General features: G+C 32.0%; 3 protein-coding genes across 5 annotated transcripts; 1 reads left to right on the top strand and 2 right to left on the bottom strand.

Moving 5' to 3' along the window:
• Positions 1–834: 834 nt before the first annotated feature.
• On the top strand, positions 835–2,464 carry LOC149490008 (uncharacterized). The gene is made up of 6 exons (XM_089714783.1): positions 835–1,207; positions 1,296–1,405; positions 1,503–1,740; positions 1,868–1,939; positions 2,058–2,140; positions 2,245–2,464. Exons 1-6 carry the CDS (start codon positions 1,151–1,153, stop codon positions 2,456–2,458), a joined length of 774 nt encoding a protein of 257 aa, XP_089570909.1. The 5' UTR covers positions 835–1,150; the 3' UTR covers positions 2,459–2,464.
• A 13,210-nt stretch (positions 2,465–15,674) lies between these two features.
• On the bottom strand, positions 15,675–19,448 carry LOC149490009 (uncharacterized). Of its 3 annotated transcripts, none has more exons than XR_016318398.1 (9): positions 19,357–19,448; positions 19,084–19,182; positions 18,593–18,749; positions 17,986–18,128; positions 17,707–17,767; positions 17,328–17,445; positions 16,776–16,871; positions 16,122–16,292; positions 15,675–15,726 (listed from the first exon to the last, which is right to left on the bottom strand). XR_016318398.1 is itself a non-coding variant. In XM_089714993.1 (8 exons), the coding sequence occupies exons 2-8, from the start codon at positions 19,178–19,180 to the stop codon at positions 16,200–16,202; spliced, it is 765 nt and encodes a 254-aa protein (XP_089571119.1). In that variant the 5' UTR covers positions 19,181–19,185; positions 19,357–19,448; the 3' UTR covers positions 16,121–16,199. The 3 variants fall into 3 exon arrangements, 1 of the variants encoding a protein (XP_089571119.1); XR_016318397.1 differs by having other exon boundaries at positions 19,084–19,185; XM_089714993.1 differs by lacking the exon at positions 15,675–15,726 and having other exon boundaries at positions 16,121–16,292; positions 19,084–19,185.
• Positions 19,449–21,610: 2,162 nt separating this feature from the next.
• On the bottom strand, positions 21,611–26,184 carry LOC149490010 (uncharacterized). Its single transcript, XM_089714994.1, has 7 exons — positions 26,106–26,184; positions 25,270–25,399; positions 24,110–24,249; positions 23,476–23,536; positions 22,813–22,924; positions 21,992–22,087; positions 21,611–21,829 (listed from the first exon to the last, which is right to left on the bottom strand). The coding sequence occupies exons 1-7, from the start codon at positions 26,182–26,184 to the stop codon at positions 21,767–21,769; spliced, it is 681 nt and encodes a 226-aa protein (XP_089571120.1). The 3' UTR covers positions 21,611–21,766.
• Between the last annotated feature and the right edge of the window lie 1,305 nt (positions 26,185–27,489).

A 27,489-nucleotide genomic window follows, 5' to 3' on the forward strand; every position in this document is an offset into this window, starting at 1 on the left:
GGTCCTCTACCTCCCAGCTTCCGTTCATCACTACTTTTTGGGACACCCTGTATAAAGATAAGACTCGGAAATCTTCGTGTCACCATTTTAATAAATTTCTCATCATTTAAACCTACTATGAACTACGTAAAACATTTCAAAATCTAAATTGGCCCAATATTGAGTTTTTGTGAGACTATACGAATATCGATTGATTTTTATATAAAAAGATTACCAATTAGGTACAATATATACAATAAAGGATGGCGTTTCTTAACACCAATTAACTAATAAATACAAACACGTGATAATACTGTCAGGTTACGGAAGCTACGCATTTATCACAATTAAGATAGCTCCCTGAAATTGTACCATCTCATTCCAACGAATCCCACCTGCGTTCTATTGCATGGTCTATTTACTATATATATACTTACGTGTATATGAGGATATATTTGACAAATTCGTATTGCTATATACCAAAACAACAAACTAAATGTATCATCAGGATACATAAAAAGAAATATTATTTATATTATGGAAGAAACTACGACTATGTGAAATATAATTATTATAGAGATATCAAAAACTAAAACAAGTAGTTCATAACATTAAATTATTAATTCAAGCAAAAATGAGCTCATCAAAATGAACAGTAGGTATTCTTCAGTAGGTAATTCTTAAAAGATTATCACTTTAACATTCTCCAATAAGCAATTTATAATATAAAATTATTAATTTTAACATAAATAAGTGCATCAAAATGAACAGTATTAAAATAAACATTTTCCACTTTCCTTTTATGTTAAATCCAATATAATTAAACACAGCCTTACTTATAAAAACTGACTGATCTGTTGCTTAAGCAACTCTCAGTTAAATAACTCTCAACTCCTTAAACAATGATTAAAATAATCTTACTTATAAACCTGTCTCAGCAGTGTCTCAACTAAGTAACGTCAATATATTTTTTTCTAGTAACATTATCGAAATAAAACCCGCTATTCACGTAAAACTTGACTAAAAATGTACTTTTTGACAAATATGAATGGTAGACTTTATTTTGTATGACGTTTAACTGACAGGTTATTGATAACTTTCAAATTTCAAACATTTGTCGTTAACACAGATTTGAGATTTTTGATAAATTCAAATTCAGTTTTAATTTAAAATGAGTTCAATGATCAATAAACGTTCTCGTTCGACGAATTGGAGTGAGGAGGATAAGGTACGTAATGTACACAAGAAATCTAATAGAATGTACTTATTTCCTTACATGTTTTAATGCTTATTAATAAATATATATTGCTCTTTAGAAAGTGCTTCGAAAATTAGTGCTCGAGCGAGCACATATATTAGAGAATAAGGATACATCGACTAACACAAATACAGCAAAAAAACTTGCATGGGAAGATGTTTTGTCTTGGTTGGTGTTGGTTATTTTAGTTTTACTTATTCTAACAGTTTCTTGTATTTAATAAATTGTTACCTGTAATAACATTATTATTGTTTTTATATTTCAGTTATAATATCATTTCACTCCATAAAAGGGACTTAAGCCAAATACAAAATCAGTGGAGGAATTTGAAGAATCGGGCTAAGGCTTCGGAACACAAATTTAGAACGGCAAGAAACATGACAGGCGGGGGACCTCCGCCACCAAGTCCTCCGCCCGAAGATCAAGAACTTATAGCAGCTCTTCCTAATGAGTTTGTGGTTGATAACAATCCTTTTGATAGCGATGCAACACATGGCCAACAGGTTTATATTTTTTACATTTTCTACTGCTATTATTCCTTAATTTGGAATATCCATTAAGGGATAATAGCGCTATGCATATATAGTTTTTTATTGTGAGATTGAGTAATTATATTTTATATATTTATAGGAAGTTACTAAGGAGTCTGCTGATGATACATTGAAATTGAATGAAAATTATGAAAGCACTGCACATGCAAAGGTAATCATATTATATAATAATTTGTATAATATTTTTATCAGTTATGTTATACAAAAATATCAGTATTATAAATAAAATTTATATTATTTTAAAATAATTATTTTTTTTTTATTTTTAGCCTGAATTGCCAAATTTCTCCACTGAATTGCCACGAATAACAAAACCTACACATCATATTTTCAAAGCTAAACCAAAAAAAACGTAAGTATGTAATGTTGAAAATAGAATTTCATGAAATTTCCTGTGCTTATTGTTCAGCTGTGATTTATGTGAAATAATGTTTAATGTTTATGTTATTTTTACAGTGGGAAATCAAATTCTAATTACGAGCATCAATTATTCCTCCTTGCAAAAAAAAGCAGGGAGGAATTAATGAAGCAACAACAAGAGTTGCATCTAATTAGGTTAGAACAAGAGAGGGAGCTTCACCTATTAAGAATAGAACAAGAGAGAAAGAAGCTGCAAATACTTGCATTAGAGGAGGAATATTTAAAAAAGAAAATAAATTTTGAAAAATAATAAAATATGGTTTTTATTGATTAAAATAAGTTTCAATATAAATGGCCCTGTTTATATTTTCGTCTTCATCTTCTATATTATCAGGGACAGCTGTTGGATAGATTAATAATTGATTTTCAAGGCCTGAAGGATCTAGAAAAATACAAAATAAAGTATTAAAATATGCTTTTTTTTTATGTATCAATGGCATTATTAAATATACTTTGTTTACATATTAGTTTGCACAAATACCTTGATTTAAAATAGACTCATTAAAGAGTATTGCTAAATTGTGCAAAACTGCACAAGCAACAATAGTGGTCTTGATCACTTGCAGAGACCCTCGCATTGTTTCGTTGAGTATGCGGAATCTTTGTTTCCACACGCCAAAGCAACGCTCTACAGTATTCCTCGTTCGTATGTGACTCAGGTTGTACCTTTCTTCTGCCTGTGTCCTTGGTCTTAATATTGGTGTTAGAAGATGCGAAGTACAAGGATACCCGCTATCTCCAATCAGCTTCCCATGAAATTCATTCTCCTCAAACCTCCGCTTTATTGAGCTTTCTCTATATATGCGGGAATCATGTGTACTTCCTCTCCAGTGACACACAATATCGCAGATTTTAAGGTCAGAGTCACATACTACCTGTAATTATTGTCAATATTATTATAAATTAGAAACACATAATAGCACACATAACAATGAAAATTTATTACTTTAAATACACTATGATCAAACTAAAATGTTATTGTACAATGTTCATACTTGAGTGTTAATGGAGTAATGTCCCTTCCTATTAACATAGTACTGTCCAGCCTCTCCACTCACTTTGCGTATCTTAATATGAGTACAATCTATTGCACCAATGATACGCTTCATCCCGCATATGGCCTCAAATTTCCTAATTGCTTTGGCTTCCTCGGTTGAGTTCGACGGCATATTAATATAACGCGAACTTTTAGAAGCTAACGCAATAGCAACATTTCGGGACAAACGGGAAAGTGTCTGTTGACTCATTCCGTGAATGTCAGCACAATCTTCTTGGATCTGTAATGTAATAGGTCGTTATACAGGCTTTTCTATTGTATATATCCAAAACTAGAGCACAAAAGTCACATCTACCTCATGCCGGCCCCAATATCGAATAACTGCCATCACTTGCAGTTCCACTGGAATACCGCCCCCTCGAGTGTCCACGCGAAGGTCATCCCGAATCAAATTAATGATTTGTTGCATGTTATTCTTTCCGAATCTATACCTCGACCGGAATTCCTCTTCGTCGAGGTCCAAAGGATTCACCCTCTGTTTATAATTTTTTCTTTGTCGCCTACGAATATTAAAATAACGAATCTCCTGCACATCATTGGTAAAATCGTCGATCAAGGTATCATTTATATCCATTTTATTGCAAAAATAATAAAAAACACTAATATAACTTTATTATTTGCAACTATTGACAACAGCTGTTTGACAATAATATCCGCCATGATGTCTCTCAAATAGATTTAAAGCAGGGTCGGACGTTTCTTAAATTTTGACATTATATAACTGTTACTTATACACCTCTCAACACTGAATTGGGTTTATAAGTGAAAAAAACGTTGATCAACAGCTAAGAGGGGCTCTTAAATTTGAGAGACGTTTATAAGTAAGGCTGATAAAAGCTAAACTACTATGACATTTGCTAATACACAGCTTAAGATATCAACAGAATCCGTAATAATTCTCACAATATGGTTTTATATTAGAATAAATGAATATCAATTTAGAACCGTTTATAATATGATCCTCGCCCACAAAACATGCGTTAGCCTGACCTTTGAAAACTCATATTTTGCGATCATAATATCATAACGTAGGATGAATTATTTGAATTGACTCTGAAATAGTCATATTTTATGTGAAATATTACCTCCCACGACTTTGAGTTAAATGAGAGTTTCAGGAAATGATTATCATTCTTTCTCGAAAATATAAAGTTCATATATTATTACGTTATCACCTATAGTACCAACTCTTGACAACTGCGTCCAAATGATTTCAGTGGTTTGAAGATTAGCATAGCCAAAAAAAGTATTAAGCTATTGCAAAGCTTCTATCGCGGGCCTTGAGCGCGGGGACCGAATCCAGAAATTGCGTAACGAAAAACCTCACGCTCCCCACTCCGACGGGCGCGGAGGTGTGGCTTGAAGGCATAGCATGCAATAGCTTTACCGCGACAGTCCCCGAGTGCCACACGTCTTTTTTTTTATGTCAGAGCATGATTCCATGTTAGTGTCGATCACCACCGCCACAAATATATTTTTCATAGTTAAGGAAATGCATTGCTTGTTTTTAAGGGGGTATCGGAAAAAAATAAAATGAAAATGGCTTTCAGCTCCCCTCTTCGCAAGAAAACACTGAGTTCGCATGCTATTATTATATGCCGATCTGCTAAGGAAGGAAGGTACAAAACCCCCAGGTTTGGAACCTTCTACGGTGCGGATTAGCTCCAATTCCTTCTCTCAAAAGTTCTCGTTTTCCACATTAAATGCCATCACAGTAGAACGTAGAATGAAAAAGTAGACCGGCTCCAAAAAAAACATATTTTTATGTTTATTTAAGCAAAAAATATTCCTACCAAAACAAGCCCTTTGTTGTTCTACCAAAATACATTAAAATACAAAAACCCATCAATAATTCGATATTAAAAATATACTCCAACATTTTATACGATTACAATCCTGAAATTGCGGGTTTATTAAACGAATTTAACTTTAATATTCCGAGGCGAGGTGTAATCAGGAAAACCGCTAAATAGGTTTGTCGAGTGCTGATATCATTCCTGTGAAGATCCCTTATACAATTTGTATGAATTTACTTACTCTCCCGGTTCCTAAAACGTCGTATGAATAATGTAAGGCATTTTAAACTTTTGTTATAGTATAAGTAAGTTGGTTCTGTCTGTCTGTTTTTATATGCTTAGATCATGCTTAGATCTTTTAAACTACGCTGCTGATTTTAATGCGGTTTTTGTAATAGATATATATACAGGGTGTCCCACTATTGGTATACTAAGCGCGAAGGAACTTGTAGTTTTGCATACACTGATCACGTAAAAAATACTTTAAAAAAAAATTACGTCCAAAATTTTTTGCTAAATTTTTCCTGAAAATCCATGTTTTCTTCTCTAGCTTCGCGTAGCCGGCATATACCGCTTCTCTAATATGAGCATTTTATCTATGAAAACATAATCTTAAACGATAGCTCACGTGCTGGTGGCAAAGTTGGGCGGCTCGCTTGTTATGGGTGTACACATAGAGTTTTAAGAATTCATCTATTTGAAAAAAAAATGCGTCTGGAATTTTTTAATTATTTTTTACGTACTCAGCGTATGCAAAACTATAACCTCCTTTGAGCTTAGTATACCAACAGTGGGACACCCTGTATATAATAGAGTGCTATTTGAGGAAGCTTAATTTCCCAATAATAACATTCTAAAATAAAAATATGTATTATCAAATACTTATCCATAAATGGAGCAATATTAATAATGTAATGAAATCAAGATTTTCTTTGAAAGGATCTTTTTAAGCGTAATTTTGAAACGTTTTCATTTTCATTCTAAAAATATTGCTTACGATTTAATAATTCATTTTTAATCTGTTGGTACATTACGATTTAATATTTTTAACGCTCATTCCTTGATCATTCAATAGAAAAAGAAAAAGAAAAATACAATACAAATCTTTGTATTGTTACAGACTGAAAGTACAGATAAACCCAAGATTTGTAAAGACCAACATTAAAATTTTAAATATAATTGTACCAAATCTTAATATATATAAATCTCGTGTCACAATGTTTGTCCTCAATGGACTTCTAAACCACTTAACCGATTATAATAAAATTCGCACACCATGTGCAGTTCGATCCAACTTGAGAGATAGGATAGTTTAAACATGTAGGTACCACGGGCGAAGCCGGGGCGGACCGCTAGTAGGAGTGTATAAATTAACAAGCATCCAATTTATAGGTCTAAGGGTACTTATATAATAACTTTTAAATCTAAATTTCAAGAACTTAAATTTAATTTATCTTATGTTACTTTTACGTGAGCGTAAATCGTAAAGCAAAACGGACTGAAAATTTGCAATAATTATTAAAGAACTATCAACTTTTGGTTTCTATTTAAGGGCCGATTTTTCAATGCTTGGATAAAACTTATCCGTCCAATAAACTATTACACGATAATATTAAAATGTCACGTAAACTGTCAAATACGGGCAATTAGAATACGTTTTAAAAATGGTAGTTTTATGCATTATTCGACGAATAAGTTTTATCCAAGCATTGAAAAATCGGCCCTAAATAAAATAACCCAAGAAAAACCATTACAAAAGTTTTTAAGATTTAACTACACTATTACTAACCTAACCTAACCTAATAATATCGTGTTGATAGTAAAATCTCTAATTTATTTGCATCTTCATTCATCCCTAACACAATGCGCTAAAAACCAATGGTACAAAAAGCTCTTAGTATAGCCACAAAAGGCACACAATTATGTTTCCATTTGCCATAATAGCGTGACAAATGTTCAATCATTTTGCTGACGTCACAACGTGACATTGAGTTATCTAAGACTGAAGTTTCACCAACCTGCCCCCGTACCTTCTTAAAGCAAGATTATTTTCAGTGTGCAAAAGTGACAGCGCTATAGAGTCGTCTAGTGCCATCACAATAAACTGAAAACAATACTGCTAGAAGACATCATGGTAATCCCCGGGGGTTGTATTCAAGGTTTCATAACATGACGACTTCGTACTTCCTTGTAAAAAGTCGACAGTATAACATTTGAAAAGTTATGTTTCGGGTCTATAAAATTGTGTAATTGAAGTCATAAATACGGGCACACTAAATTCCTATTTGTGACAACACCCGTTCTGTGAGATAGCTCCTACTACTAGAGAATAATAGTAAGAGCTATCTTAGCTCAATATTATGATATGCTAATAGTTCAAATTTATATTTAAGTCTCACATAATAAGAGCCATAATTCCGGAACAACTCCAAACTAAAGGAATTTCACAGTCCCCAAAAGACTAGAAACACTTTAGTACACTAATATTCCAGCAATGATATTTAAACTTAATATACAAGCAGTAATCCTGGAACAATTACAAACTACTGAATAATTCCACATGCAAACAAGATAGTCATTGATGATAATAATCAAAGACTTTACTAGGTATATGAAACTCAAAATCCCACTTGTATCATTCTCCTTTAATCACCATAAATTAATAACGTTTATAACGAAGTTTCTTCGTGTCATAGCCTTTTTACATAACTCATTAGAATTGTTAAATATTGAATTTAATGTTTATTTTGAGTAACTGAAGGAGAAAACGATTATTCAGTGTTTCTTAAGGTTATGATTTGCTGCTATGGTATTATTGTCATAATATAATAGAACCAATATCCAAATAAAAGAAAAAAAACCTTTAACATGTGAATTGCTTATTAAATTCCAGTACTTTGTTAATACTTTCATACAATTTACTTAATAACATTAGTTTGTTGATTATGCGATTAATAAACAGCATATTTAATAAATTCAAAATAAAAAGGTATCATGGGAATTAAGTCTTAAAGTACTATTATTTTCAGTGTGAAAAAACGACATAGATCCTCTAGGGCCATCACTTAGCCATAGTGGAAATAATACTGCTTAAAGACATCATTGAAACCCTCCAGGACGCTACTAATTAAAAAATAAAAAAATACGTATTTTTTCCACAAACCACGATAATGATAATAACAAGGTTTTATGTAAATGAAGTTTTCCCTGTCACGTCCCGGTATTCGGGAGATTAATGCAAATTCAAGAACTGCCCACAAAGGGTTGACGAAGTTTAATTATCGCAAATCTTTTTAGTTAACTGAGATGTGCAGGAGGAACATTTTGGCTTTTAAATATAAATTTTAAATTCTAAAATTTTTTAGGGCTGTTACAGATGGAATTTTAATGAAAATCTACTTTTGTAAACGATTTTCATTATCATCAAACTAAAAATTTTAGTAACACGTAGTCACTATTTAGTAATCTGAGGTAACTCTATATAGAGATCGAATATTATGTCAATAGATGCTACTTTCTTTGCGATTACAGATTCAGTATGAAAACATTTGACCAATTTTTAACACATTTTTAATTTCTTCTCTAGGTTTTTCAATTGATTTACGATTGATTAATGCAATAATAAAGAATTTATATTAATAATATTTGGTAAATGTAGACCTTACAGAAATGACCAAATAAATCATCATATATGCATAGATCAAACATAAATTATAATATTAACTTATAATTTATATTATGTCGCTTTTATCAAGACGTTTCACAAACTGAACATTTCAAATAATTACGGTATCATTTATTCCCAGCCCTCGACTTTTGTTTAAAGGTAGAATCCTTAACAGATGAGACTGTTTTGTACTTAGAGCCCACTCAATAATTTAAGGGAAGCATAAATAATTAACTTATTATACGTATTCTCTGAAGGATTAAGTGTCCCATTTATGTGAATGGGAACACTTTTTCGGGCAACTTTTGACGTGAAGCTTCTTTAGGTGGGTTGAGAGTAAAATTTCAAGATCGCGTCTTGGTAATACCGTCACGTCATGGGGTAAGGTGACGATTTTTGTATTTTTGAATCTAGCCAAAGAAGTTTCACTTCTGACACGTGTGCTTGGCACACACGCTCTTTTTTGTTGTTGTTATAGTTCATAATGGCTCATAAAGAATACCTACCTATTGTTTTCTGCTAATTTTAACATTCTTAAGATTTTCTAAATAAAATCTATAAATATGGCCACTAAAGTTCGCCACTAAATCTATTTCAAAAGTAATAACAATAAATAATTCACTGATAAGGCCGCCTAATAAACTATACTTTTCTTCTTTTGCTTTGTATAAATTAGCAATAAGTATCCTATGTATAGTTTTATTAAAGAGTAAATAAATAAATAATTCACTTAATTGCTTGTGTCGTAGTTTTTCCTGTAGCGAACAAGTACACATTATACTGCTTTGAGTAACATACAAAAGTAAATGGACACAAAAATAAATGTTCCACAATATATTTATTTTCCCCATATTTATCTCACATAATAAGGAGAAATATAGTCATAATCCGACTAAAATTCCAAACTGCAGGCACATGGAACGATCCATTAAGACAACAAGCTACCTAAGGGACGTATTCGGATCCCAGTTTACCTACGAAACAGGTCAGATACACTCTACAGGTACAATACACATAGTTACATGGAGACACAATATCTATACACTAGTTGAATCACACTACTTCGTCTACGCTTTTTTAAGGGACTTTTTCTTTCACTTTTCAACTTTTTTTTTTACTGCTACGCTCTGATCCGTAGATCATAGCGTGATGTTTACTAGCTTACCGCCCGCGGCTTCGCCCCTTTTTCTAAAACCTAATAAAGTATATACTAAAACTCTTTCCTCTTATTCCTATTGAATCACTTTATCTATTTAAGAAAACCGCATCAAAATCCGTTGCGTAGTTTTAAAGATTTAAGCATACAAAGAGACATAGGGACATAGGGACAGAGAAAGCGACTTTGTTTTATACTATGTAGTGATAGCAATAGCATTATTTGCAAAAAGGTGCTTATTTTTCTCATAGCCCTCCTTGATTACTGACTATCCGGTATGAAAACATATTCAATTCTAACTATAACTTGCTGTGATGACCGCGTTCAAGCTATAAATCAAAATGTACTCATAAAATTATTACTTCCACGATGATATCAAAAGTTATAAGTATTTAAAAAAGACATTTGGGGTTAGTTTACTTTATTTAGAGTCAATTTTATATTTTTCTTAGCTTTGGATTGGCCTCCATAATTTCATTTATATTCAAACTTATTTTATACTATCCTACAAAGTGCCTACAAACGTTATAAGCAAAAGAACACAACAAACAACAAATGTCAAGTCGTGATTCAGGATTTTTTTGACGTGACAACGTCTATTGAGCCGGCTGCACGCACGAAAAAACATGACTCATGCGGCGTTACCTCGCTCTGAGGCGTTCCATGTAAGGCTTGAAGTGCAAGCGAGAGCGCGGAACAAGCGACAAAGAAGCACAATCGGACGTTGTCACGTTCAACTATCGTCAGTAAACCGACTTTACAGACAACCAATTTTTTTATATAAAAGACGCAAAAATTTAGGCACTATAAAGCACTCCATCCTAATTAAGATATAAAGAAAAGAAGCGTTAAATATTTCATTACGTAATGACTCTCATTTTTCACCAAAAAGTTTATATAAATGGACCTTAAAACAATTTCAATACCCTTATTTTCATAACCGCGAGGCGGAATAAAATGGCGCGAAAGTCATAATTAATCATGGAAAAAAACAAAAAGCCCTCGATTTCTTGAAAATTCCTGCTCAACTTTTGACTTTACAACTTCTTTATTATTCAGTTCGCAGATAATCTTCAAAAGTTTTATATTCGGCAATTCTTTTTTTTTTTTTAATATTCATATCATTTTTCGAATAGGCAGATAATTTCATTATACAACAATTATAATATCATAGATGATGTTAGAATTTTTTATCTGTGCCAACGATTGCCGCGCAAATCTTCGCTTTCTAATTCGCTTTTTAATTAGTATAGACGAAATTCCACAGATTATATAAGCCTTCATTGTAAGGAAGATAAAAGCAAAATATCTATTGATGTAAACATTATAATTAATTAATACAGCGCTATCACGTTGCGCGACTTATAATTAATCACAGAATATCATGGCAAAAGCTGCTTTTGAGATCTGACAGTTACACAATATGAAACTGAATTAAAATTCTCGTGTGTATTCCATTAAAATGTATGATTAAGTATGAACATTAATAAAGTGAAGTGTTAAAAAAAGACGTGTGGCACTCGGGGACTGCCGCGGTAAAGCTATTGCATGCTATGCCTTCAAGCCACACCGCGCCCGTCGGAGTGGGGAGCGTGAGGTTTTTCGTTACTAAATTTCTGGATTCGGTCCCCACGCTCCAGGCCCGCGATAGAAGCTATGCAATAGCTTAAAATCCACACAGAATTTACTATGTTTTTGACTTATGAATAATGGGAGTTATAAATATGATAATAATATTTCTAGTATAGTATTATAATATTATCGGAGATTATCTGTGATATATTATCTGTGATAATCTGTGATAATATTATACAAATTTGAAGTAAATTAGAACTCAACTATACAGCAAGCTCGTGCACGTAATAAAATAATTCCCATCTAAGTAGGTACTATTTAATGAAACATACAATTTTAATGCTTAATAGTATTCCTCAAATGTTAAACTGCAGACGTATTCGTTTACTCACAAAATTACTCACAAAATTAATAATTACCCAGGCTTGAATTCCATTTACTGAGCGTATCTGATCTCAGCAAAGCGCAACTCGGAATAAAACCACATCGACTTTATAAATTAAACTTGTAGAATACAGTTTCTAGTGCAGCTATTTGGCCTTTGGTTTTAAGTATTATTTGTATTTCTTTATCTATCTATACCAATATTATTAATTAATATTACAAAACTGAAAAATTTGTTTGTTTGTTTGAACGCGCTAATCTCAGGAACTACTGGTCCAATTTGAAAAATTATTTCGATGTTAGATAGCCCATTTATCGAGGAAGACTTTAGGTTATATATCATTACGCTAAGACCAACAGAAGCGGAGCACTGCGAGTGAAACTGCAAAGCGCAGCTAGTCAATACTATGATGACAGAAACAGTCAAATGATACGAAATTATATTATGACACTGTGTTTAATTTGTATCCGATTCTGATTTGGTTTGCGGTTGGCTGTCGAGGTTTAGCGGCTTTAACTAATTAACATACAATTGTCGGTAACTAATACAGTCTATAGATACTTGATCTATACAATATAGGGTCAATTAGATTTTGAATTCCGTGAATTTCACGGATTCCAATCAGTATTATATTGCGGTTTATTGTATGTTTGTTTAGAAATTAGAATATAATATGTTAAAACACACACGTAAATATCAGAAGACAAACAAAAATATTCGTAACGGAGACGACAAGAGCATTTTTCATTTGATTTAACTTTAAAAATTATTTCTTCTTGATATTAGCCTAATAAATGAAACGATTTTAATGATCATCAAAAGTGTTTAATTCCGTGATCTAAGGAACTCGACGTTTAGTTAATAATTAATTTAATTAAATAGAATGTTATTATTAATTATATAAAACATTAAAATGTAACTAAAACCATTATTTTCGTCGCCAAAAGCTTCACCTCAATATCATTCTAACTTATTTTGTGTCAATACTTTACAATTTTTAATTCATACATCTAACCTCACGCAATGTCACGGGTTACAACTAGTATGTCAATATTCTAAACATTCACTAATTGCCTAACTTGTAAAGAGAAGTAGACGGTAACTAAATGAAAGGTCCTTGCAAGTCGTTAGCTTAATCAAATAAAAGTGCATCTTCTTTAATGGCCTTAGCTGTACCAATTACTCCGTCTTTCTTCACTGTTTTAGAATTTTAAGACGGCTACTGTTTACTAGAAGAGAGATTGAGTCGAAAAAAACAACTGGCAAAATCTTTTATACCCTATTTGAATTCATTTTGATTCCAAATAAAAAAAATGTGTGCGTGTACTAGTGCATGTACACACGTAAGAAGTGAAACTTCTTTATGATCTTATTTTTCAAAAATAATAAAATTCTACATATAACATTATTATAAAAGTTCTTCTATTTATTTTCATTGTGATGATAATAACGTTTCATACGGCTAGACCAATTAAATTATTCCAAATGTTGATGTATCTCTGCTTAGTCTGTAAAAGCATTATTTCAACATTCCTTCTCCTCTATATCTTTTAACTAGCTGTTCCCCGCGGTTTCACCCGCATTGCTTCGCTCCTGTTGGTCTTAGCGTGATGATATATAGCCTATAGCCTTCCTCAATAAATGGGCTATTTAACACCGAAATAATTTTTTAAATCGGACCAATAGTTCCCGAGATTTGCGCGTTCATACAAACAAACAAACTCTTCAGCTTTAAAATATTAGTATAGATAAAGGCAATAACTTCATATCTGCCAAAAACTCTAGACAATAATAATTATCGTACCGCCACCCTTTTCTAAAAACAAATCCTCCATTGTTCTCACTGAATAATTAAATTAGCAATGAGCCAGCTTCCTCAGCCCTCGTTAAATAAAATAAAAATGCAGTGCAGCGAACGTAAGCTGCAGCTTAGTTAAAGAGAGCATTTGCATTGCTAACATGATAGGGTTTTATTTACCAACCATTCTGCCCCGTACGTCTTAAAGCAGTATTACTTCCAGTGTGGAAAAATGACAGCGCTATATAAGTCGTCTAGCGCCGTCACTTTCTCACACTGGAAATAATACTGCTACCTATATCATGGTAACTCCCCGGATTTACTGTTTTGAACTCAAATGCTCGACACGAAATGAGCTATTGTAAATTTTAATACGTTTTCCTTTATATTAATGTTTGATTTAAGCAGTATTATAAATGGAATATTAAAACTTTTAATGGGTTTACAACGTGATTTACGACCAAAGGTTTTGGTTCGATACAGTTGCTTATTACGTTGAAGATTTGTCGGACATAATATTCCTCGATATACATGCAGTGGATATAAATGCAGTGAATCGATATATATAAAATGTATTTATAGCATTCCTACTGAAAATAAAACACCTTTATTAAATTGACTTTGTAAGACCTAAAAATAAAAAGATTCTACAACACGGCTAGAGTCATAACTTAATTTTACAATTTTAAAAGAGTCCTAACTTTATTTTGGAAGGTTAATCCTAACTGTATTACATTCTAGCTAATCTTGAAGCGACCACAGGCCCATACAAAGTAGACACCTATCAAAGTATGCGACACGAACGGAATTTCTGAAACATCAACTTGGTATTTTCGAGGAATTTTAATGTCAAAGGACTGAAGCGTCGCGGATCGCTTTGTCCATTTAAATAACTTTTTTAATCCTAAATTGTTTTGTTTATTATGTACTATTTCGTTCATGTGATTTTGCTCGCATTTGATGATCTAAATGCGAAAGACAAACAAACATATTACAGAAATTTCATTATTACTAACATTAGATGAAAAATTGTCGCAAAATATTGAATGCCTTCAAATATAACTAACGGTTTGTTTCAAAACTGCTGAATTGTTTTTATTTACAGTAATTTATTAACATTAATTCGGCCAAGTTCAAATATGAAAAACATTTCAATCGACCACATGTCATCGTTCAAAATTCAGCTCCTCTTTAAAAAATGTCTTATCAAAACTTAACTGCTTATTGGTAATCTAACAATTCCAGTCAAAAATTAAAATAAGGTATTTTCAAATTCAAGGTACAATTTTGCCAGAAATAGAACAGATCCGATCTTGAATAAAAATTAGCTTACGTAATAAAAATGTACTGTGAGTCTGCACAAACTACCAATTAAGGTATTCCATTTTAAATAACATCTAGTCATTATGACTATTAACAAAGCCGGGGTTGTGTAGATATTCATTAAACATTGTCTCCCTAACATGAATAGACAAATATTTTGATAATCACAAAAAATTAAGGATTATTTTTTTGTGATTTTCGTTACACCTAGGCGCATCTTCAGCTATATTTTCATGTTAGGACAATGTTCAATGAATATACAACCCCAGTTTTGTTAATAGTCATAATGACTAGATCTTATTTATTATGGAATACCTTAATTGGTAGGTTGTGCAGACTCACAGTACATTTCTATTGTACCTACTGGTAATCTCTAAAATTTATTCAAAAAGACTTCTTTTAGACGCACATTTGAATGTTCATAAAATTTGATGTGTATTCAATATCAAATATTAATTTGCAATATAAATTAATAGGTACAAAAAGTTATCAAGTTATGGGATTATTTAGGAATAGCGCCATCTAGTAGTAACATTGTAAAACTGAAACTTTCAGTTCTCTCACAATCTGAAGCACTTCACTGCTATATTTCAAGATGTCACTATTATTCAGTTATTAACGTTGTTAATAAAGTAAACACATTTTTTATAAATAAACATTTAATTTAACAAAATTTTATATTATAAATTAGAAAAGACCAAAACTTGTTGGTCATATTATATATTTAAAAAACTTTGTAAATCATTTGTAAAATTAAGGCCCTGCGCAGACGACAGACTATCCGTGACGCACTTTTTAGTCTGTGAAAATAGAACCTATGAAATTATATGCAGTAACGCACACGACGCGCAAAAAGTCCGGCGCACAAAAAATCCGTGTAATTCGGGCAGACCGCACCGCGCCGCTCCGCACAAAAGTGTGTGAAAAGAATTGAACGTTTGCTTCAACGCGCGCTAACGCAGACGGCGCACACTTTACACGATTTCCATAGCGTCTACGTCCCTACAGCTCTGCCGACAAAATGATCGAAGATGTGCGTCGTGTGCGTTGAGTCTGTGAAAAATCCGCGACCGACTTTTTGCGCGCCATGCAGACTTTTTGTGCGCCGCAGACTCGATCGCACAAAAAGTGTGCCATCTGCGCAGGGCCTAAACACAACTCAATAGATCAATACAATTTCTTCCTTATAACATTTTTTAATTGTATTACTTGTAAGTACTGTATCGTCATAAATTTATGGTCTGATAAGATCAATTAAATCAAGATCTTTTAGAATTTCATTTCCCACAGTGAGTACGGTCTGGCTAAGGAATTCGTTGATATCATTCTGAAAGTAGAAATATTTTTACATTATTTACGTTATAAAAATCGTTTCGATAATGCTTAGTTTTAGAAACAATTTATATAAACACAATAAATATGAGGATAATCTATAAACTATGAAAGATGAATAACATAATACAAAATTTAATTAAAGATATTAAAGAGGTCCTGAAAATCAATAATCGAAAAAACTTATATCTATTGCACACCAACTTATAAATATAATATGTTGTATATTAAACCCGCATAGTTCACGTTCCTGGCGGAATTTCTGGGATATAACCTACTCTATTTCCTTTCTTAGGTTTCAAACTATATTCGTAGTAGTACCAAATCTCATCCAAATCGGTTAAGTTATACTAAAGGCGTGAAGAAGTGAGATACAGTCAGACAAACAGACCTACATAATATAGACAGACAGAATTACTTTCGCATTTATAATATTAAATTGGAATACCTTTATGATAAAAATAAAATAAATATTTACCTCAAAGAAATCTAATAATTCAGGAATGAGGTTCTTCAGGAACGCCGAAATGAAAGCACTTGATGTCTCACTACCCCAGAAACCGGTGATTTCGGGCTATAATGAAAAATAATTTATTTTCATCTTAATTCTTATGCGTAAATAAAATATGTTGCTTTGCATTTAATTATTTTTTATTATTTAAAATTGAAAAGTCACTACTAAACTATTTGAACCTCTAATCATTAAATTTTGCATGCATGTTACTTTCTTATACGTGGGCAAAGCTATACAAAAATCTGTTAAAATATAAACTAAACATTTACAAAATACATTTAAAAACGTAATTAAATCTCAATAATCTAAAAAGTTTACTCAAGTTAAACTCAAACTCAAATATTTATTTATTCAATACGACTTCTGAAGCACTTTTAAATCGTCATAACATATTTTTAACATTGTTGTTTATGTTTTGTTATTGCTTTTATATACACTAACCCAGCTAAAATCGAGTCTGAAGGAGTCGATTACATACAAACATACATGTGAAACTAATAAAAACGTATTAAATACCTCAAATGATCCAAGACCGATAGCTAAATCACATTCATTCAATATCAAAGATATTCCATTATTAGTGGTTAGCGCTGCCTTAATGACTCCATGCAGTCTTGGCATTTTGATTTTTAATCTGTAAAAATATACGTAAGTTGAATTTCCGTTAGTAAAAAAATGAGGTTTCCTTAATGGTTAAAGAATAGAAAAAAATAGAAGAAAATAATATGAGAAAATATGCACTAATTTAAATTAATAAGAATATAAAATTTCTCACTTGTGTTAGAAATAAATTATAATGTATGTTTCGTACTTCAATGTACGTTTTAATTTAAAAGAAAACTCTTCAAACTACTTCTTATGTACACAAAAGAATATAATAATCTAAAAAACTTACTTCATGTCACCTTTTCCATATACTTCTCCTCCAAATATTTTTAAGTACATATCATAGCTACCTGTAACATCCAATTTCAACGTTAATAAAGAAAATAAAAATATAAAAACTTACTTACCTATCACGCTAGTAAAATTCTATATACTTCTACATTTATTCGGCACTGAAACATCTGGTTGAATATCAATTTCATTTACAATAATTACAGTCGAATTAAAACTTCTTTACTAGTCAAGATCTCTGGCCAAGAACCTACAATAGTATTAAAATAAAACATACTTGTATCCAAGTTAATTTCTGGAATATGGGCGTCCAAAGTAATTGTGTATCTTTGAAATATAATGCCTTCCGTAACAAAACCCAAGTCAACGTCGAAGTCACTCAAATTCGACACCGTCAAGTTATTTAATTCAATAAATGACCTGTAAAATAAACAATTTTAAAACAAAGCCTACGAAAGTAAGGAAAAAACAAGGTCTCGTCATCAATTTACCCTTCCTCTTCATGAACAGTAAAACTTATATTCCCTTTCTCTATAATAGTATTAACTAAGGTTATAATCTTAATTATTGATGTTGTTAGATTGTCAAAAAAAGTTTTAACGTTATCAAATCACACAACATCTCATAAATTAGCATTTTCATGAAAGTTTATTGCTTGTTATGAACCTTTTTCGACTTTAATACTTTTATAAAATTGATTCTTGGGGCGTTCCTTATACACATAAAACCAAAAGAATAGATAAGGTCGATAAATCTGGCGAGGACTGGCCGAGAGCTAAACTTTGCTGGTAAGGCAAAAGACGCGGGTTCGATCCCGCCTTGTGATAGAATTTTTTGTATCTTTTAAAAAATTCTCAAACTTATTCTTATAAATAATAACATACCCAGGTATTCCAATAAGATTCTCATCAACATTTATGGAGCCAACATTCAAAGGGTCAAGTACAGGAATATCGCCAGAGCCATTTCGCATCAGCTCCCGGATTTGTTCGAGAAGATCCAACACTATATCCTCTATGATACGGTTGTTTGCACCATTACCTAGAGAGTTAATTAATGAAAAGAAATGGTCGAACTATCCATCGTCAATACTCAGACAAATGAATTATTAAAGATATCTAGGAAACATGAAAACTGAAAATTGTAGGTAAATTAAAAGCACAACAGCTTATAAAAGCATTCAATCCAAGTTAGACTATTCCATCAGACCGCTCGGCTCTAGTATTCAAGAGGGAACCAAAATGTCTTAAAGCAGTTTTAATTCCTGTGTGGAATAATGACAGAGCTATAGGTCATCTAGCTCCATCTCTTTCTTACACTGGAATTAATCCTGCTTTTAGACATCATTTAACCGTTAACATACTTAATTACTCACGATTTGCCTTCAGAGCTTCATTGAACTTCGCCTTGTCTATATGTAAATCGGACGCTGTGCCTAGAACGGCTAACACCAAAATGATAAACAGACGCATGACTTCTGAAAATAATAGTTCATATTACATCTCTAATGTACTTATTTCTACCTCAAAAAGCTCAACATTACTTTGTACAAGAATTTATGTAACTTTAAACGATTAATCTGCATGCCAAAAGCTACGAAATGATTATTACCAAAATGTTAAAAAACGAAACAATTCTTAAACCTTACCTGTAAATGTAATCAAAATTCCTTAATTAACGTGCTACCAATATAACAAAATATAATTAATTGATAACAAAAAGATTTGTAATCTGTGTCGTTTATTAATCACAGTGCAATCAGGGATTAAGAGTTAGTAATGATAATTGCTGTATTTATTTAGTTATTAACTAGCTTTCCGCCCGCGGCTTCGCCCGCGCAGTCAAAGAAAAACCCGCATTGTTCCCGTTCCCGTGGGATTTCCGGGATAAAACCTATCCTATGTCCCGGGGTAAAAAGTAGACTATGTCCTTTCTCGGGTATCAAAATATCTCTATACCAAATTTCATGCAAATTGGTTCAGTAGTTAAGGCGTGATTGAGTAACAGACAGACAGAGTTACTTTCGCATTTATAATATTAATTAAAAGTATTAATTTTCGAGTATTACCTATATATGATAATGGCACATGAAGATATCAAGTGTAAGCATTATTTGTGATGTTCTATTGTCTCTATTTCCTATCGTTTTTGATATATTATCACATACTCAAGATAGCTTGTGGACAATTATTGTTCGTAGAAAGTTTTAGAAATGTATAATAATAAATGTATAATTAATAATTAGTATATTATTTCGAATTTCCTAGATAATCTTGAAGCAGTCGGTACTCAAGTATCATAGTATTCAGAAATTTTATAATATAAAAAATTGAGCAATGTATCTACAGGGTGTAATCGTTAAGTGTGCACAGGCAATTATCTCGTAACTATTGCAGATATCAAAAAACTTTAAACTGATATAAAAAGTACTTAACCTAATTAGTAAAATGACAATAATAATTTTTTAAACATAAAACGAGAAATATCCAAAAAAATTACATCAAGCGCTCCTATACATTTAGTATGAAATATGACTATTCTAAACATTGAATATGAAAGATTTTATTTTTTTATTGGTTTTTGTGGATTAAATGCAATCTTCAAAATCGGTCCCAACGTTTACGCGTTACACCTTGACCAAGGGAATTATCGATTGATTGTTTTCTATACAATCTATACATCTATACAAATATTATAAAGAGGAAAGGTTTGATTTTTTGTTTGTTTGTTTGTTTGTATGAATTGAATAGGCTCCGAAACTACTTGGCAGATTTGAAAAATTCTTTCACTGTTGGAAAGCTACATCATTTCTGAGTGACATAGGCTAGGTTTTATCCCGGAAATCCCACGGGAACGGGAACTATGCGGGTTTTTCTTTGAAAACGCGGGCGAAGCCGCAGGCGGAAAGCTAGTTTTATATATAGAGATGGAATCAAGTTAACATATTATGTGTAGATATAGAATCCTCCATTTTCAATATTTATCAATTTAACTTATACAGAATATACTATCTATATCAATATTTCTATCGTTAATCGAGAGGAAAATTAGGATAGATTCTGTGTGCATTTGGTGTTTTATTAAATTATTTTTAGTTTTTACTTAACCACTAATTCATTGTATTTAATATCAATAATTCTCAAAAATAGTTAATAGAACTTTCTTAAAATCTAATTGCTTAAGATTAAGGAAAGATAAGAAAAAAAATATTTTATTGAAGATCAGACTCCATTACAAACTAGGACTACTTATTGTGGAAAATTGAAAATGTGTTTATCTCAATAACAAAGAGTTGGATTTCATTAATTCTTTTTTCGTAGGAAACATTTTCGATTACAAACTATAATTACTGTAGAAACAAATCGAAGTGTGGTAGAAATATTCCAAATTCCTGTGGTAACGTATTAAACTACCATTTCAAAAATGTATTCTAATTGTCCGTATATGACAGTTTACAGGTGACATTTTAAAATGTTCGTGTAATACTTTATTGGACGGATAAATTTTAACCAAGGATTGAAAAACCGCCCCTTAGGGCCGATTTTTCAATGCTTGGATAAAACTTATTCGTCGAATAATGTACAAAACTACCATTTTAAAAACGTATTCTAATTGCCCGTATTTGACAGTTTACGTGACATTTTAATATTATTGTGTAATACTTTATTGGACGGATAAGTTTTATCCAAGCATTGAAAAATCGGCTCTTAATCTAATAAATAATTTCTGATAAAACTTTCTATTGAATTAATTCAGATCCAAAATGTTATGTCAATGATATGTATAACGTAACTAAAATTTAGAATTGTAATTTCATAAGTTTTTATAATACTAAAATATATATTCCGACTGGTAGTTATAAGGAATAGGGTAAAATATAAAACAAAAGATCGTCAGGACATATTATATTTATTTTGTCTCTTAACAATTAATGTGTAGTAGTGTAGTAACACAACAATTATTGAGTATGGAGTAGTTTTTAAAATTGATCACATTGTAGATTCAGTTAATTTTGAAAAAATATGATGTTTTTTTCTTTTGGTTTCTCCCCTTTCTTATTAACCCAAGATAAAGTCAGCAATGGTTTTGATCATGTCAGTCAGGAGCTGGTTGATCTCTTTCTGCAAATTAATTAAAAATAAGATTAACATCATTTTTCAGATTTAATATCTCAAGCAAAACACGATAGATTTAAAGAAATTGTCAGAAAAAAATCACTTATATCACATTAAATCAGTAGAGGGTTTTTTAGTAAGATAATAAATGAAAAATATTTCTTTTACCTCGTAAGTCTTGAGGGCGACAGGAATAACATGGCTGAGAAGATGGTTTAACTCAGGAGACAAGTCATCGCCGAACAAATTAAGGTAGAGGTCAGACTGTAAATAGAAAAAACAATTGGTCTGTAAATATATTATACTCTTATAAAGCTGAAGAGTTTGTTTGTTTTTTTTTTTCAAGTAAGCGAATCTCAGGAACTACATCCGATTAAAAAATTTTTCAAAGGTCCGATTTGTAAAATTCTTTCGGTGTTGAGGAAGGCTTTAGGCGTCATATCATCACGCTTAGACCAACAGGACCAGAGAAAAGCGGGTAAAAACGCAGGGCACAGCACAAAATATACAAAGCATTCTGGAATTTAAAATATATACGGTCGAATTTAGAACCTCCTTTTTTGAAGTTGGCTAAAAAGAAACAAATAAGCTGTTCAATTGGTTTAAAATAACACGTCAAGCACCTGTTTACCCTCTTTTTATATTCATTACTAGCGGTCCGCCCCGGCTTCGCCCGTGGTACATATTTATGTTTTCTCTACATAAGAACCATCCTGGTACTTCAAGGAATATAATAAAAAAATAATTATCGAAATCGGTCCACCCGTTCTCGAGTTATGCGCTTACCAACACATTTTGCGATTCATTTTTATATATAAAGAAGATTATTTCCGTACCAATTATACACTCTATTCAAAAGTCTATTCTGTAGCTATGTATGCTCAAAGTATTCAGCCTTTGATGTCAAAGGCAGGTTACTATCAACTGTTTTTAATCACAATAATAATAGTAAGAGTACAAAACTAGCTAAACCTAAAAGAGTAACTCACAGTGATTCCTCCAAGGCTGAACTTGATCTCCATGCTACGGATGCTGATACCGGAGATGATGCCAACATTAACGCGAACCTCACCGCTGAGACGGATGCGAGAGATTGAAGACCTGTCGACATAAACATAGTAATTGAAATTGATTCCATTCAAGCAATAATATTATAGCCTCAATGATCGGCCGCCATTATATCCGTAATGACCGTTAACATCGACGATCAGTTGTTGGCCCAACGCTACAACGATATAGAGGGTTCATTTCAGTGCAGGATGAAGAACGGAATACTTTATTAAAAAGCATTTGTTTTAACAATAAATTTTAAAGTCTAATCAATATGATAGAAAAAAAATTGATACATAGTCTTCTTATTTCGCTGCTATTTTTGTAATTGCATTTCATTTTTAATAATAATAATAAAGCCAATTTGGTGTTTTTCCAGCCTACAACATTGATTAATTATTATTGCTGGATCTAGATTGTAGCATTATCAAAGCTTATTTTTGCATTTTTATCAGCCACGAATTCATTCTATCATTTAATTACGTTAATTAGTTGCAAATGTTCTGCAAATCATCAACCGGTGACTGCAATTCTTTATTATTATTGTTTTAATACTTCTTTATTGTCCGCCTATTTAAAATTGTTTCTTTTTTTATCCTTACATGCCCTTGAAATAGATGTCGTATTCGTTTCCGAGGATATTAGCTTCAACACCAGAGTTACCTGAAATGAAATAATAAACACAAGTTCAAACATTTATACATTCAACTAGTCTTCGATTAGAAGAGTTTAGTTTTGAATTGTCAAAACCAGTCACCACCCAAAGCAGTTTCATAAGATTTTCATCTTCCATACATTCAAAAATATAATATTGTGTAGTAGGCTCTCTGAAGTCTGAACTAATACGTTTTTTATCCATGTTTCAATTAATTTAGTCCTCCTAAACTCTTTAATGCTATGAGAACTTTTTAATGATTTTTTTTTGTGACGAAAAGTAACATATTTATTTAGTAAAAAAGGTTAAAAAGAAAATGATGAATAAATTATATTTAAAAATGTTTTGCTAGTTCTTGGATTAGCAACTACAGCTAAACGAAACGGTATCGTGATGGAACTGACGAGTCGAATCAAAAGATCAAAAGATATGTGACATATCCTATCATAGGAGACCCATGTCAGTTTGGCAACTGCCAACCTGCACTGGGCCATAGTGGTGGATGATGGCATATACCCTCATAGCCATGCATCCCAACAGTAGGGACATAATGTGCTTATGATGGTGATGATGATACTCACCGATTTCCAAACCGAGCAATGGGAGTTCGATATCAAATCGCAATCTGTTGAGTAAAACTGAGTAGTCGAGGTGGTTGATCCTGATGTTGCTAGCACCAACGAAGGTGAGGTCTTCGACGAATAACCTAACGTTCAGGAACCTGTAATAAACGCAGACACATAAAATACACAAAAATACTAGCGGTCCGCCCCGGCTTCGCCCGTGGTACCTACATGTTTAAACTATCCTATCTCTCAAGTTGGATCGAACTACACATGGTGTGCGAATTTTATTATAATCGGTTAAGTGGTTTAGGAGTCCATTGGGGACAAACATTGTGACACGAGATTTATATATTATATATTATTAAGATTAAGATTAAGATATATAGTAGATCCACGTGCACTTGTCCAGCGTGGTGGATTATGGCCTGTACTCTCATAGGAGGCCCGTATCTCAGCAGTGGAGTATATGGGCTATTCGTATATATGATATATCGTAGAACTTGAGAACGATGATATTCGTAGATTCAATAGAGACAAAGAGAGAAAATTAAATTCTTGGACATCTTAAGCAAATAATAATAGTTCACGCAGAAAGGGCATGATGTCCAGACAACTAGACTGACAAAGCAACATAATAGACGGGTTTCTCAACCTTTAAAGCCAACGAACGATAACTATTATCACAACTTTATAATTTTAATTTTAAATTGAATACATCTTTTAATTGACTTCTATGTCGCGACTTAAAAATGTCACATTACAAAGAAATGGAAATTTCTACTACCTAATTTTGATTCTAACATTTTCTTGCCTGTTATAATCTATACTAATATTGTTGCTGAAGAGTTTGTTTGTTTGTTTGAACGCGCTAATCTCGGGAACCTGGTCCGATTTGAAAAATTCTTTCGGCGTTAGATAGCCCATTTATCAAGAAAGGCTATAGGCTATATATAGGCTATATATCATCACGTTAAGACCTACAGGAGCGGAGAAATGCGGGTAAAACCACAGGACACAGCTAGTATTTTTATAACAGGCAAGAAAACGTTAGAATTGATCAACTAAGAAAAACTATTGCGTTAATTTCCTCATTTATATCCTGCCATTATAAAACTTTATAAGTGTCCAATCTTAATAAAATGTGTCCAATAAAGAATATATAAATAAAAACTTACAGAGGAATGTTATAGTTAAACTCCTTTCTATCAATAAAGAGGGGGTCCAGGCCATTTTCTCGGATGACCTTTTTGATGTCTTCGATGATGTTCTTGATGACACCAGTGACCAAACGCTGTTCCTTGTTCACTGCAAATATTATAAGTATTTTAGTTAAAGAATAAAGCGTTTTTATTAGTTCAAAAAATAGTGCTTTAACACAATCGTCCAAAAACCGATCAATTGTACGAATAATTTTTATAAAATTTTTAAAGATTTACCAATTACCAAAAAATTACAACTATTTACTGGGAAGGATAACTAAAGAAAATCGATCAGTGAAACAGATGTATAATGCATCTGCCCCTTACCCCACTAGGGGACATGAGGCTTCACTTACTTACTTAAACTATTTACTAACCATATTTCTATATTTGCTTTATAATTATTGATACTATTTTCTTACAATATTTATTGTATTTAAAACTAGATTTCCGCCCGCGGCTTCGCCCGCGTTTTCAAAGGAAAACCCGCATAGTTCCCATTCCCGTGGGATTCCCGTGGGATTTCCGGGATAAAACCTATCCTATGTGTTAATCCAAGTTACCCTCTATATGTGTGCTAAATTTCATTGTAATCGGTTCAGTAGTTTTTACGTGAAAGAGTAACAAACATCCATACATCCATACATCCATACATCCATACATCCATACATCCATACAAACTTTCGCCTTTATAATAGTATTAAGATTAAGATTAAGATTAAGATTAAGATTAAGATTAAGATATTAAGAATAAGAATAGTATTAAGATTAAGATTAAGATTATTAATGATGATTCTGAAGAAAATACTTACTTAATTCTACATCGTTGGTTTGGGGGAGGGCAGAGGTGCCCGCGATGAGGAAGGCCACGGCAAATACTAAGAATTTCATTTTTTTGCTTATCTGAAACATATGAAATAAATATAATATAAAAAGACAATAAAGGTATAAACGTTAAAACCGAAAAAGGGATGAATAATTTGGTAAACGAAACCGTTTTATTTAATTTTCTTTTCCCCCGAAGTAAACCAAAAAAATAAACTATATTGTATCCATTAAATTCTAGTAAAAAAAGTAAAGATACAATGTTTTTTAATATGAAATTTTTCCACCTCAATACCTCATACCTATATCACAATAAAGTAATGCGCAATGATTAAAATATAATAATTACTTCAACTTACCGTCTACAAATGTATGCCAAATCACGAAAAAATCGCACTTATATATATGTACGATAAGTATCTCATTTTACCCTAATTAATTATTAGCAATCAGATATAGTTATCTATCGATACCAAAAATATCTATTGGATTAATTAAAATTTTACAAATAATCATTTTCAAATGATAATCTCCTAAAACCATCATATTTTACAAGTTAGCAATTTCTATATGGAGGACAATTTGCACAAAGTGTGCATACATATGCACACTTTGTATTAAATGTTAAGTTACTTAGACTGCAAATGCAAATGAATATAGAAATATTATAATAATGAAATGAAATGAAAATTTATTTGTCAGAATTGTGGTTACAAAGTTTTTATAAAAATTACGTCACGACCGCACAATTCGCAAACAAATCGGCATACAAATATTTATATGTTTATTGAATTTAATAAAGGAATATTTTCACCAAAAGACCTAAAAATACACTTGAGATTATCTCACGTCGACGCGGACGAAACAAAGTAAAGCGTCACGGGCAAGGGCCGGATTTTTAAATGCTTATAACTATGGTTTGGTTTCCCCAGTTGACCAAATTTTTCAGAAAAAAATATCCTGGTAGTTAACTATTTAAAATATATTACAAAAATTTTAATTTCATAGCTGTTATAGGTTCTTTATTGATATCTTAAAAGTAAAAACCACCTTTTATTTCGCCCCTGACTCAGTGATGATCATCCAAATTCATAGGATACTTTCCGAAGTCTCAAAAAGCTGATATTTGTATGTAGTATTGATACACTTACAACAGAAAAATTATAAAACTGGGAACTTTTAACCCTTAAGCGCGTCACACACGGTGAAGATACTATAATTAAGATTACGATTCTCTTCTCCATAATACTCGGGTACCACCAGAAGGACGGTACCCGGATCTTTGGAAGGCTTACGTGGGGACACGGATCCAACACGCAGAGGCCCTTTCGAGACTTTGTGGGACACCAGCCGCAGCCTGCCCATGACTGC

The sequence above is a fragment of the Colias philodice genome, chromosome 3 (assembly GCF_061535455.1).
Source record: "Colias philodice isolate Cphi_HAF_F1 chromosome 3, ilColPhil1 Martin Lab GWU primary, whole genome shotgun sequence".
Taxonomy (NCBI): Eukaryota; Metazoa; Arthropoda; class Insecta; order Lepidoptera; family Pieridae; genus Colias; species Colias philodice.